The sequence below is a fragment of the Loxodonta africana genome, chromosome 2, assembly GCF_030014295.1.
Source record: "Loxodonta africana isolate mLoxAfr1 chromosome 2, mLoxAfr1.hap2, whole genome shotgun sequence".
Taxonomy (NCBI): domain Eukaryota; kingdom Metazoa; phylum Chordata; class Mammalia; order Proboscidea; family Elephantidae; genus Loxodonta; species Loxodonta africana.
In genome coordinates, this window is record NC_087343.1 from 163566792 (window position 1) to 163581352 (window position 14561).

Consider the following 14561-nt stretch of genomic DNA (forward strand, 5'->3'; position numbering starts at 1 on the left):
ATAAGGTTTCCAAGGAGCACCCGGTAGATTCAAACTGCCAACCTTTTGGTTAGCAGCCGTAGCATTTAACCACTATGCCACCAGGGTTTCCAGAGTTCTCTGTAGGAGTAGGTTATTTATGCATGCTAAATAAATACATGACGGCAAGTTCTCTTTGATGAACTAGGCATTCTGCAAGACAATAATAAAGTCACATTTACAGGAGTTTCCTCTGACACCTAAGACACTTCCCAATGTTTCTCTTAGTATCATTTATATTGGTGGTAAAGTAAGAGAACTGGATGTTTATTTCCTTCTAGTTATAGAAATAGGAACCTTAACATTTAGAACTATAGAATATTAGGATTAAAAGATCCTAATCTGAATCAATTTTCAGAATGATGAAGTAAGGACCTCCAAAAATCCAAGGAGAAAACTTGCTGGGAAAAAAAAAAATTCAAAATCAACTTGTTCAGAACTCTGGAAATTAACCAAAGGCTTGCAACAATCCCAGGACTATTTATTCAAGAAAAATGGCTGAATCTTATTAAGAATAGTGAGCTTTGGTGCATTTTAATTTGCCCTCTTCACATCCTCCTCCCCCCAGCTCTGCGGTAGCCATGAAACCAACAAGCTTGAAATCACTATAGCTGTGAAACACAGTAGCCTAGAAGCCACTGGAGAGACAGAAGGAGTTTGAAACTCCTCCAAAGCACCATCCCCAGAGACTTGTCACTATTTGGCCTGTCTGGAAGTTCTCTGAAAGCCTCCACTTCAGGAACTTGATTTTATTTGACCTGACTCATAGCTCACTCCATATAGAACAATTTTTTTCCCAGAATGTTTATAAAAACAAAACAAAACAAAAATTCAGCGGCAATAGCTTACCATTACCACTGTCTGAGGTGTAAAGACAGTTGGGGCAAATAAAAAACTGACAAAACAAATAAATAAACGAAAAAAACTAGAGAATGAGATGTCCATATGAGGCTTGGGAAAACCCTGACATATTCCTGGGAATCTAGAAGACCACACATATATACAGGACTGTGTGCATACCCAAGAAAAACCTGAGAAGGCCCTAATATCTCACTTCTGGCTGATCTTGAGGATCTGAGTATGAAGGAAATGAAGGTTAAAACAAAGTTTAAACTGTCTTCCAGAGTGTGAGTATATATACTGACACACACTCAGAGCCCATACATAGGCTGGAAGAATTTTGGTGCAAAACATTTCAGTAAATCTCTATTCAATCATTAGCTGATCACTAAGCTAACTGAGTAGAGGCTTCAGTGACCACATTAGACAAAGAATACAGACTTTACAGGAAAAAAAATGTTAGGAAAGCCTCTTAGAAAATAAGTAGCAACACCAGTAACAACAATAACAAACAGCAACAACAAACCCTAGAAGAAGAAAGGAATCTGATTTCCAGAGCCGGTACATTATATTATTTTAAATATCAAGTTTTCAGCAAAACAAAATATGAGACACAAAAAGAAACAGGAAAATATGGCCTTACACAGGGAAAAAAGCATTCAATAAAAACTGTCCCTGCAGAAACCCAGACTTACTAGACAAAGACTTCAAATTAGCTATTATAATGTCCAGAGAACTAAAGTAAATCATGTCTAAAGAACTTAAGGAAAATATGAGAGTGTTTTTTCACCAAACAGAGAATATCAAAAAAGCGATACAAATTATAAAAACAAATAAAATTAAAATTCTGATGTTGTAAAGTACAATGACTAAAACGAAAAATTCGCTAGAGAGGCTCACAGCAAATTTGAACTGGCAGAAGAAAGAATCAGTGAACTTTAAGACAGGTCAATTGAGATTATCCAGTCTGAGTAACAGAAAGGAAAACAAATGAAGAAAAATGAACAAAGTTTCAGAGACCTCTGGGATACCATCAAGAATACCACCACATGCCTAATAAAGGTTGCAAAAGGAGAGGAGAGAGAGTAAGGTACAAAAAGAATATTTGAAGAAACAAAGGCTAAAAACTTCCCAAATATAATGAAAAACATTAATCTATACATCCAAGAAGCTCAATGAACTTTTCGTAGGATAAACTCAAAGAGATGGATGTCTAGAGAAATCATAATCAAACTGTCAAAGGCCAAAGACAAGGAGAATATCTTCAAAGCAGCTGGAGAGAAGCAACTCATTGCATACAAGATATTCTCAATAAGATTGACAACTGATTTCTCAAAAGAAACTGAGGATTCTAAAGAAACTAAAGAAAAAAGGGAGTGGTATAACATATTCAAAGTGCTGAAAGAAAAAGACTTTCAACTAAGAATTTTATATTCAGCAAAACTATCCTTTTAAAAAAAAAGGGATTTTTTTTTTAAGAGTACTAAGAAGAAGGAGAAATTAAGACATTCCCAGATAAACAAAAACTGTGAGAATTGATCACTACCACACCTGCCTTACAAGAAATACTGAGGATTTCTTTAGGATGAAGCAAAAGAAAACTATACAATAACTTCAATTCACATGAAAAAATTAAAAGCATCAGTAAAGGTAAACTATACAAGTAAATATAAAAGACTGTATAGTATAAATACATTTTTTGTTTGTAACTCTTTTCTTGTCCTATCTGATTTAAAAGACAGCTGAATAAAGCAACAATTATAAAACTTTCTTGATGGGCTTATAAGATATAAAGGTGTAATCTGTATGACAATAATAAGAGAAAAGAGTGGAAGAGGGAACAGAACTATATAGGAGCAAAGTTCCACTTGGCTGCTAACCAAAAGGTTGGAGGTTGGAGTTCTCCCAGAGACATCTCAGAAGAAAGGTCTGGTGATCTAATTTTGACAAATTAGCCATTGAAAACCCCATGGAGCACAGTTCTACTCTGACACGCATCAGGTCTGCGTGAGTCATGGTTGACTCAATGGCAACAGGTTTAATCTGAACTAGATTGTTATAAATTAAGATGTTAACTGGAATCCTCAGGGCAACCACTAAGAAAATAACTCAAAATATATGGTAAAAGAAAAAAAAAACAAGTGAATTAAAATAATACACTAGAAAATTTTTATTTAACAACAAAGTAAAGGGTAACAGAGGAAGGCAAAAATAGAAGAAATATAGAAAACAAATAGCAAAATTGTAGACCTAAATCCTACCTTTATCAGTAATTACAATAAATGTAAATGGGCTAAACACCCCAGACAAAAGACAAAGATTAGAAGAATAAATTTAAAAAAACATGGCCAACTACATGCTGTCTACAAGAGACACACACTAGATTCAAGACACAAATAGGTTGAAAGTAAACGGATGGAAAGATATACTATGCAAACAGTAACCAAAAGAGAGCTGGAGTGTCTGTGTTAATATCCGATAAAAAGATGTAAATTGTCACTAAAGACAAACCAAAAAAAAAAAAATCAAACCAGTTGCCATTGGGTCAATTCTGACTCATAGTGACCGTATAGGACAGGGTAGAACTGCCCCCATAGAGTTTCCAAGGTGCACCTGGTGGATTTGAACTTCCAACCTCTTGGTTAGCAGCCGTAGCTCTTAACCACTATGCCACCAGGGTTTCCACTAAAGACAAGAAAGGGCATTTTATAATGATAAAAGAATTAATCCATCAGGAAGACATATATAAATACTCATAAATATATATGCACATATATATACATGAAGCAGAGCCCCAAAATACATGAAGCAAAAGCTGGCAGAATTGAAGGAAGAAATAGACAACTAAACAACAGTTGTATACTTCAGTACCTCATTTTCAATAATGGATAGAACAATTAGGCATAAGACCAACAAGAAAATAGAAGACATTTCTATAAACCAATTAGACTTAGCAGACCTCTGTGGAACATTCCATCCAACAAAGACAGAATACACGTTCTTCTCAGATGCACGTGGAATATTCTCCAGGACAGATCATATATTAGGCCTTAGTAAAGTTTAAAAAACTGAAATCATACAAATATATTCTCATACCTCAATGGAGTGAAATTACAAACCAATAACAGAAGGAAATTTGGGAAATCCACAAATATGTGAAAATTAAACAACACACTCTTAAATAACCAACTGATCAAAGAAGAAATCACAAGGGAAATAAAAAAATACTTTGAGATGAATGAAAACAAAAAGCCGACACACCAGACTTATGAGATGTAGCGAAAACAATGCTCAGAAGGAAATTTATAGCTGTGAATGCTTATATTAAAGAACAGTAAGATCTAAAATCAACAACCTAACATTCCACCTAGAAACCCTGGTGGCGTAGCGGTTAAGAGCTACATCTGCTAACCAAAAGGTTGGCAGTTCAAATCCATCAAGTGCTCCTTGGAAACTCTATGGGGCAGTTCTACTCTGTTCTGTAGGGTCACTATGAGTCAAAATCGATTCGACAGCAACGGGTGTAACATGCCATCTTCAAACGCTAGAAAAAGAAGAGCAAAGGAAACCCAAAGCAACCAGAAGAAAGAAAATAATAAAGATTGGAGCAGTAATAAATAATACAGAGATGAAAAAGAATAGAGAAAATCAACAAAACCAAAAGTTGGTTCTTTGAAAAGATTTTTTTTTAAATGGTAAATTTTACTTGGTCTGATCAAAAGGAAAAAAAAAAAGAGAGAGAGAAGACTCAAATTACTAAAATTACTGACCCTTGAAAACATTATACTATGTGCAAGAAGCATGTCATAAAATGCCACATATGCTATGATTCCATGTAGGTAATATGTTCAATATAGGCAAATCCAAAGAAACAGAAAGATTAGCGGTTGCCAGGGCTGGGGAGGGAGACAGTGGGGTAGTGGAAGGGACTGCTGATCGGTATAGGGTTTGTGTGTGTGTGTGCGTGTGATAATGAAAATGTTCCGAAATTAGATACTGTTGATGATTACAAAGCTCTATAAGTGAAGTGCACACTTCAGTGTCCTAAAAAGTACACTTTAACCACTAAGCCACTGAAGTGGACTTTTTAAAGGCTGGTTTTTTATGATATGTGAATTATTTGTCAATAAAGCAGTTATTGGGGGAAAAAAGCTACATCTATACCCGGCTCAGTTCAGTAAATTCTTCTATAAAATTTCCGGAGAGCTGGACTCTGTTTGAACACATGTAACAAAGACATGCTCACTCCCACATAGGGTAGACCACTCCATTTTTGGATAGTTCTTTTGGAAGTTTTTTTTCTTCTAACCATTGGATTCCCCAGCACCTACCACAGTGCCTGACACATAAGAAGGGATCCCATAGAGAAATAAAATGCTGGATCGACATTTCATTGTGATATTTTTAAATGAAAAAAGCAAGCACCAGAACAGTGTATTATATAACAGAGCTTCTATCATGATTCCATTAATGCAATTAAAATATGCATATTATATGTAAATATCTTTTATTTATATAGTTAGTATAAAAATCTGTATCACATAATCTTTCATATGCATGAAATACTTAATACTTAAATATCTGTAAGGAGTTACCTCAAAAAGTCTTGGAGAAAAGGGAGTTTGGAGAGGAACTTTACAACTTATAACCCTCAATACTGGTTTAATTTTTTTACCATTAGCAAATATTATAATTAATTTTAAACAAAAAAAGGGGGGGAAAATCCTTTGCTATCGAGTCAACTCTGACGCATCGCAACCCTACAGCACGGAGTAGAACTGCATCATAGGGTTTCCAACGAGCAGCTGGTGGATTCGAACTGCTGACCTTTTGGTTGGCAGCCGCACTCTTAACCACTGTGTCACCAGGGCTCCAATATAACTGTAAGTAACTATTTAACTTTTTCAAAAACTCATATCTCATCTGGGTGCAAATTTCTGATATTCTACTTCACTACCTGTTACTGTTATGGTGTTGGTGAAGAATATTAAATATACCACGGACTGCCAGAAGACCAAACAAATCTGTCTTGGAAGAATGCTCTTTGGAAGTAAGGATGGTGAGACTTCGTCTCACGTACTTTGGACATGTTATCAGGAGGGACCAGTCCCTGGAGAAGGACATCATGCTTGGTAAAGTAGAAGGTCTGTGAAAAAGAAGACCCTCAAAGAAAGGAATTGATACATTGGCTTCAACAATGGGCTCAAGATTGTGGGGATGGCACAGGTCGGGCAGTGTTTCATTCCATTGTACAAGGGTCGCTAAGAGTCAGAACCGACTTGATGGCATCTCACGACAACAACACCTGTTACTGGTTCCTTTTTAGTACAGGCTGCCTAAGACCCACTGTGCTCTTCAGCTAACACTACATAGGCCAGTGTTATAAGTGGGCTGTTGGAATAAGCATCTGAGGTTCCTCTGATGGCACTCTGACTAACGTAACTGCCACTAAAGACCAGAGCTTGCACCCAATTTGCAAGCATCTTTCTTTCCTTACCTGGGCCAGAGCAAAGGAGTCAGGAGCTTACACAGACAAAGCCCCCCTATTCTTCATCTTAATCTCTGGCAGTGAAATCAGCAGATAGCTGCAGCTCAAGGGCTAGTGGACCAAGGAACTAATCAACCAACTGCTTGGCTATCCTGCACAAACACGTATTGTATGTCTCCTTTCTGCCAAGCTCTGTGCTAGCCACAAGGCCTGTCCTCATGGTGTTTACGATCACTATATGGTAGCTATGTGTCGGGATCGACTAGATGGCAACGAGTATGTCAAGACTTTCTGAACATTTGGCAGAGCCTTTCAAAGCCCCAAAAGCTTAGGTCTCTGATCTTAAAAAGCCCTCTAGAAGGCCCACGACTTTAAGAATCTTTCTCCAAAAGTTCAAAACTCTCTGAAGGCAGTAGGGATCCTGGTACTGAGAAGATTATGGCCAGTGTCAGAATGGCAGAGCTGGCTGATCCCAGGCTCAATATTTTAGAACTGGAAGGTACCTGATTCAATTTAACATCATAAATGGGGCAACGAAGATAAGTCACTTGTTTCAGATCACATTATTAGCTGAAGGCATGATGAGGTTTCCTGACTGCTAGTCCAGTTTTAGGAACCCTGATGGCACAATGGTTAAGCTCTTGTTGCTAACCCAAAAGCTGGTGGTTGGAACCTACCCAGTGGCTCTGCAGGAGAAAAACCTGGCTATCTGGTTCCATAAAGATTGTTAGGTGCAGTCAAATACAACAGAACAAAACACTGCCCAGTCTAGCGCCATCCTCACAATCTTTGTTATGCTTGAGCCCATTGTTGCAGCCACTGTGTCAATCCTTCTCTTTGAGGGTCTTCCTCTTTTTCACTGGCTCTCTACCAAGTGTGATGCCCTTCTCCAGGGACTCGTCCCTCCTGATAACATGTTCAAAGTACATGAGAAAAAGTCTTGACATCCTTGCTTCTAAGGAGCATTCTGGCTGTACTTTTTCCAAGACAGATTTGTTCATTCTTCTGGCAGTCCATGGTATATTAAATATTTTTTGCCAACGCCATAATTCAAAGGCATCAATTCTTCTTCAGTATTCCTCATTCATTGTCCAGCTTTCATATGCCTATGACAAGATTGAAAATACCATGGATTGTGTCAGGCACACCTTTGTCCTCAAACTGACATCCTTGCTTTCCTACACTTTAAAGATGTCTTTTGCAGCAGATTTCCCCAATGCACTACGTTGTCTGATTTCTTTTTTTTTTTTAATTGTGTTTAGATGAAAGTTTACAGAGCAAATTAGTTTCTCATTAAACAATTAATGCACATATTGTTTTGTGACATTGGTTGCCACTCCAGGTTGTGTCAACACTCTCCACTTCTCGACCTTAGGTTCCCCATTACCAGCTTTCCTGTCCCCTCCTGCCTTCTAGTCCTTGTCCTTGGGCTGGTGTGCCCATTTAGTCTTATTTTGTTTTATGGGCCTACCTAATCTTTGGCTGAAGGGTGAACCTCAGGAGTGACTTCAGTACTGAGTTAAAAGCACGTTCCGGGGCCATAATCTTGGGGTCATTGTCTGATTTCTTGACTGCTGCTTCCATGGGCTTTGATTATGGATTCAAGTAAAATAAAATCCTTGACAACCTCCCATAAAGATTACAACCTAGAAAACCCTATGGGGTAGTTCTAGTCTGTCACATGGGGTTGCTATGGGTCAAAATCAACTCAATGACACCTAACAACAACAATTATCCAATTTTGGTTGCATCTCTCCCAGCTCAGGGGCTTCTGACTTCCTTCAGTCACTTTTTAGGCCAGCTATAGTCCCACTCTTTCCTCCTCTCTATCACCCTCTTCACCTAAGAAGTATAATGATCCTTACACTGTCTTAAATAAGGCCTCTTCAACCCATGTTGGCAGCATCCAGGGCCTTCCCTCTGGCTTCCATGTCAGAATATTGTTGCCATTTGATGATAGGCAGGGGAAGACTGAATAGCAAAGGATGAGAGTGGGGTAGGCAATGGCTGGGAGCAATGATTAACCTGAGGAGCCCTGGTGGTTCAGTGGTTAAAGCAAATGACAGCTAATTAAAAGGTCGGCGGTTCAAAAAACCACCAGCGACTCCACAGAAAAAAGATGTGGCAGTCTGCTTTTGCAAAGATTTACAGCCTTGGAAACCCTATGGAGTCACTATGAGTCAGAGTCAACTCGACAGCAGTGGGTTTTTTGGTTTTGAGCTTGCACAGCAGGGAGAGATAGCAATAAGCCCAACACACATTTGCCACCCTTGATCTAGTCCCTTAAATCCCAACTTTCCCAAACAGTCCCAGGATGCCTTGCCATGAACATATGACTGTTCCAACTTGAAGGTTTATTTAAGCCTGCCCTCTGGACCTGATCCAGAACCATCCAGACTCCCAAGGTGTACTGGAATGGAAGCAGGGCAAGATTGGGACCAGGCCTCCTGTCCTGCCACATGCCGGAAGGATCCAAAACTCCCTCCCTGGGACCGAAGGTGAAGACAATGGGAGGTTTGGAGGACACTAGATTCTTGTGAGAAAAGGAGAGAGAAAGGGAGAGCTAGAGGAAGCCAAAGAGAGAATGTATTATCTGATGGTCAAGGTACTCAAAGTTACCACGTTACCTGGGGAAACAAAAATTGTTATTTCATTAGCCTCTCCTGAACGATCTCTCTCTCTGCTTAATGCTAGCAATTATCCCCACTCTATTTTAGAAGCCATTCATAATTATGACTACAGAGCTACAATGCTAATCTGTGGAAAAGTTAAATTGAAAAGCTTGCAAACCATGTAGGATTTAATGAGGTCAATTAAAAGGTTATTAGAGAGCAGAAATGGTTAAGCTCTCAGCTGCTAACCAAAAGGTCAGAGGTTCAAACCCAACAGCTGTTCCACAGGAGAAAGATGTGGCAGTCTGCTTCCATAAAGATTATAGAAAAGCCTATGGGGCAGTTCTACTCTGTCTTATCGGGTTGCTATGAATCGGGATTGACTAGATGGCAGTGGGTTTTAGAGAGCAGAACTGCCAGTCATTAAAAAAAAAAAAAAAAAAACCTTGCCATCGAGTTGATCCTGGCTCATAGCAACCCTATAGGACAGAGTAGAACTGCCCCCACAGAGTTTCCTGGGAGCACCAGGTGGATTCGAACTGCCAACCTTTTGGTTAGCAGCCATAGCACTTAACCACTACACCACCAGGGTTTCTTTGCCAGCCATGCTGCTGATAAATGAAAATCAAGCAGAGTGAGACCCATGAACAAAGAAGAGAAAATAAACAGGAGATGGCAGGAGAATAATTTGAATATCAAAGGGTTAGAAGAGGCCTTTTTTTTTTTTTTTGGGTAAAACAGTTGAGTTTTGGTATACCCATTGCAGTTGAGTTAATTCTGACTCATAATGACTCTATAGGACAGAGTAGAACCCCAAAGGGTTTTCTAGGCTGCAGACTTCACCGGAGCAGATTGCCATGTCTTTCTCCTGTGGATCCACTGATGAGTTCAAACCACCAATCTTTTCATTAGCAGCTGAGCACTTTAACCAACATGCCATAATATTTTTGCAAAAACAAAAAACCATTTTTAGATATTCCTGAAAAGTCGATCAAGGAGCCCTAGTGGTGCAGTGGTTAAAGCAACTGGCTACTAACCAAAAGTTTGGAGGTTCAAAACCACCAGCAGCTCTAGGGGAGAAAGACGTGACAGTCTGCTTCTGTAGATTTATAGCCTTGGAAACCCTGTGGGGTCACTATGAGTCAGAATCGACTTGACGGCAGTGGGTTTGGTTTTGGCTTGGGAAAATCAATCATAAAACCAAGGATGTCTCCCTGAGATGTGAAACAATTTTGTCAGCAAAATTAAAGCCAAAAGGAGGATAGAGAGAGTTGGAAGCTGGCAAAATTGTCACGAAAGGAGAGACTGGAAGGGCTGACTCATTAGGGGGAGAGCAAGTGGGAGAACGGAGTAAGGTGTATATAAACTTATATGTGACAGTCTGACTTGATTTGTAAACGTTCGCTTGAAGCTCAATAAAAGTTAATTTAAAAAAAAAATTTATTCAAAAAAAAAATTAAAGCCAAAAGATCAACACCCACTTTATTTTTATCTTAAGATATAGTACATAGTTGCAATTATAACCTAAATGTTCTTAACTAAAACATGAAAATAAACTTAATTTCATGATTTCCAGTTCCAGTGAAACTCTCTTACCATGAAAGTGTACACGTGGAGTTTCACAAGTTAGATTTCTTTGTCTAATACAAATTGTCCTCTGATAATGACGACAGACTGAGGGTTCGGTGCTCCTGGCTCTAATGGCCACCTCTCTGAGTCATGCACCTGGGCCATGGTCAGATGGTGGGTTGTTATGGAAACACACAAGTAGTAGTAACATAGCTAGTGTGACCGAGCCCTTTCTATGTATGCATTGGGCACTGTTCTCTGTGTCTCATGGGCATTAACTCATGTATTCTTCACAATAACACTGTAAGACAGAAGTTATTTGTTATGGATTAAATTGTGTCCCCCAAAGATATGTGTTGAATTCCTGGCCTTCCGACCTGTGATATGATCCTATTTGGAAATTGGGTTTCTTTTGTTTTATAAATGAGGTCACACCAGTGTAGGGTAGATCCTAAATTTAACTACTTCTGAGTTATAAAAAGACCAAAATAGACACAGAGACACACAGGGAAAGACAGACGCCTTGTAAGGATCATCTACAAGTCAAGGAATGCCAAGAAGCCAAGGAACTCAGGGCTACCTACAAAGAAGGAATCTCCAGGGCCAATTGGGTGATTTGAACTTTGAGCCTCCAGAACTATGAGAAAATAAATTTCTGTTCTTTAAAGCCACCCACTTATGGTAGTTTTGTTATAGCAAGCCTAGGTAATTGAGATACAATAATTATCTTTCTTTGACTGACGAGAAAACTGAGGCTTCCGTAAATTAAGTAACTTATCCAAGGCCACACAACTAATAAGTGGTGGCACTGGATTTGCACCCTGTGATGGCTCCAGAGCTCATGCTCTTTACTACGATGCCCTCCACAGTCCATGTATGTTTGGACTTGGCTTCCTAAGGGAGAGCCAGGTTACCTGTTAAGGAAAGAAAGATGCTCCTAGGACTGTCCCTAAGCCCCAACTCACCTGGCAGTGTTGAAGTTCCGGTAGAGCTGCCCAAGGGACTCCAGCAGCCTCCCCTCCATCTCCCGGTCCCTGAGTTGCTGAGCCAGGGCCAGCCAGTGTTCGTGGTAGGTGATGCATGCCTCGGGGTTTGGGGACACAGAGCTGTAGAAATGGCAGAGGGATTTGGTGACCTGAAGCTGACCTGAACATAAAGCAGGGAGATGAATGAGATGACCTGAGATAGAATATGGGGAAAATGTGCTCTAACATGTTTCTCTAACACTTCCCAGCAGCATGGAACATACTCACTCTTTAGGTGTCGATGTCTTAAGCCAAACAGCAATGCCATTTCATAACAAAGACGGCTACTGGCCAGCTGGCATCCATACACCAGGACTTGGGCCAACCAGAGGAGCACCTGCACTAATTCCATGTCCGTCTCCTTGCTGGCCTGGAGTTCAGAATAGAGTTGGACAGCCTGTAGGAGGTAGTTCCTGGCTGGCTGCTGAGTACAGGACCTAAGGGTCAGGTGGCCAAGATTGGCCAGAGCCACCGCCTGGTTACGCACATCTCCTATCTCCCAGGCTCTGTGCAAGGCCCGGAGATAGCTCTTAGCTGCCCTGTTCACCCGGCCTTCACCTTGAAAAGCCAGTCCCATGAGGTTATGGACCACTCCTTTCTGGATGACACTCTCTGTGTCCTTCAGGGAGCATAAGAGTGGCTCAAGGATGTCCAAAGACTTCTTTGCCTGGCTGGCTAAGAGATAGGCCCACGCCAGGCAGAGGGAAGACTCAAAGGCTTCTAGCTCACTCAGCAGCTGTCCTAGTGCTAAGGCTTGGCTCAGGTAGTAGATGGCACCATCAGGAGACCTGTGTTGGAGGTACATTTTGGACAGGATGAGACACAGGGCCCTCTGGGTGCTCCAGTCTGCCTGCTCCTCACAGGCAGACAGTGTTTGCCTAAGTGTTGGGCAAGCCAGGGAAGAAACTTCGTCCCAGCTTGAAGAGGGAACACCAAGAAGCTTGGTGACATTCTGGAGGACCAGGTGGACCTGCCAAATTGGAAGACACGTCCCTTGGACACTTTGAGTACCACGTTGCCGAACAGAGGCCACTACAAGGTGTGGGAGATATTTCTTGTCGTACAGAAAACTCAAGATGTCGCTCACAGCATCCGAGGCAGGAGGGTGTCCAGAGAGGAGCTTCAGACGCTCAGCAAAGGGCAGGACTTCCTCATGCCGGCCTAGGTTTAGGAGCAATCGGATGGCCAGAAAGCAGGCCCGAGCCTCCAGGGGACTGCTGCCCTCCACAATCCCCTGGCATAGCACATAGACCACCACTTCAAGCTCATTCTTGGCAGTAAACTCATGGTCAGGCAGGCAGGCCAACAGGGCCCCCGCCTTTTCCAGCAGGGTAGAGCTCTTATGCCTCAATCTCTGCCTCAGGTAGATGGAAGCCAAGTTGACATACAGAGCAGCTACTAAGGGCAGATCATCAAATGCCCCATTGAGAATGTGGATGGCCTCCTCAAAGTACACCCTGGCCTGAGAGAGTTTGACCTTCCTGACACTCAGCCGGCCCAGAAGGAAGCAGAGCCGGGTATGGGCCCAAGACATGTGGCTCCGCTTAGCCCACTTCCTTGAGGCCTCCAGGTAAGCCACAAGTTCATCTTCCTCAGAGAAGCTATAAAAGGAAGTAGTGAGGAAAGAGAAGGAGAAATCATAGAGGCTTCTAAAGTGGTCAGCATAACCCTTGTGATCCAGAAAAGCTAATATGGGGGCAAAGTCCTCAAGTTCCTCTTCCTCTTGACCAGTGTTTAGGTCCATGAACAGTTCCGGGTCATCAAGGTCATCAGGCTCTGGCAGGTGATAGCTGTCAGAGGCAGCTGAGAGGAGCTCCTCCTCTGGACTGGAGTCCTCGGAGCTGCTGGACTGTGTGAAGCCCACGGCCTGATGCTTCTCCCAGGCTCCATCAGGCCTGGCCTCCTTGAACCCTTCAGGCTGGGATGCTGTAAGGGACAGGTAGAGTTGAGCAATGCTAAACACCTGTAACTAAGATGGCCAGCTCTTGGCGAGAGGGCAGGAGCGCTGTCCTGAAGGACTGGAAGTCAGGTTCAGCATGGTCTCTACTCACCACTCAGATCCTTTGGAAGATTCTGGATGGATTCAAATCCACCTGGATAGAGATGAAGGACAGACTTGGTATTAGGCCAGAATGGGCCACCATGCCTACGTTTCCAGGCATACCCCAGACCAGTGACCCCTTAGGAGACTCTGGGTTTAAGTTCAGCCTGCCAGTCATCTCTAAGGAACTGGGTAGGATTATCCCCTTTCTCATTCATTTAAGAGCTGCAGGAGCCTGAAGGTCATCTTGTTTAACCCCTTCACTTTATAGCTAGAAATTGAAGAAGAAAAGCTGAAAACAAGTTTATGCCAAGAAGTGTGGATATGGGGGGATGATGGATTCTGAAATCCAAAGAAGTATGGTGACTCATCCAAATTTCCTCACATTTTGATGTGTATCACATCCTTTCTTCTTATTTCCTCCATTCGTTCATCAGCCACCCACCACAGACAGTGACTTGGTGTGGGCAATGGGCTTCACGAGGTGGACAGGACTGAGGGATTAGATGTGAATGGTGAAGAAAAGAAACAAAGAGGCATCTTGTTCCCTGAAGTAACTTAGTAGGATGAGGTGGTGGGGTAGGGGGGAGAGGGATAGTTTTGAGCACAGTTTTAGACTTTTTAAATTGGAGGTGCTTACAAGAGCTCTAGGCAGAGAATGAAATAGGTCTGTAGCCAAGGAGAAAAGTTGAGGTTTGTAAATATAGATTTGTGACCCCCAGAAGAAAGGAGCCGTTTGAAGTTCCAGGACTGAATGAGATCACACAAGAGAAGCATTTGGAAGAAAAGTAAAGCAGGCTGAGGGGAGAAGGGTGTTGCCAGAAGGGATTATTAATAAGGCCTGAGGAACATCAGCATTTACTGGCAGATAGGAGCCAAGGCTAATGCATCCAACAGCACAAAGACATTTTGTGTCGGTGCAGTGTGGTGAAATGGTAACTGTCTGAATAGTGGTTAGGAGAGCTCAG

General features: G+C 41.6%; 1 protein-coding gene across 1 annotated transcript in view; it reads right to left on the minus strand.

Annotated features, from left to right (window-relative positions):
* The window catches only part of SH3TC2 (SH3 domain and tetratricopeptide repeats 2), a 78776-nt gene that overhangs the window by 24024 nt on the left and 40191 nt on the right, over positions 1-14561 (minus strand). Inside the window, exons 11-13 of the mRNA XM_010591699.2 lie at positions 13604-13645; positions 11781-13478; positions 11493-11673 (exon numbers count right to left, since the gene is read on the minus strand). Of these exons, the coding sequence (XP_010590001.2) occupies positions 11493-11673; positions 11781-13478; positions 13604-13645 (1921 nt within the window). The remainder of the gene's footprint in view (positions 1-11492; positions 11674-11780; positions 13479-13603; positions 13646-14561) is intronic.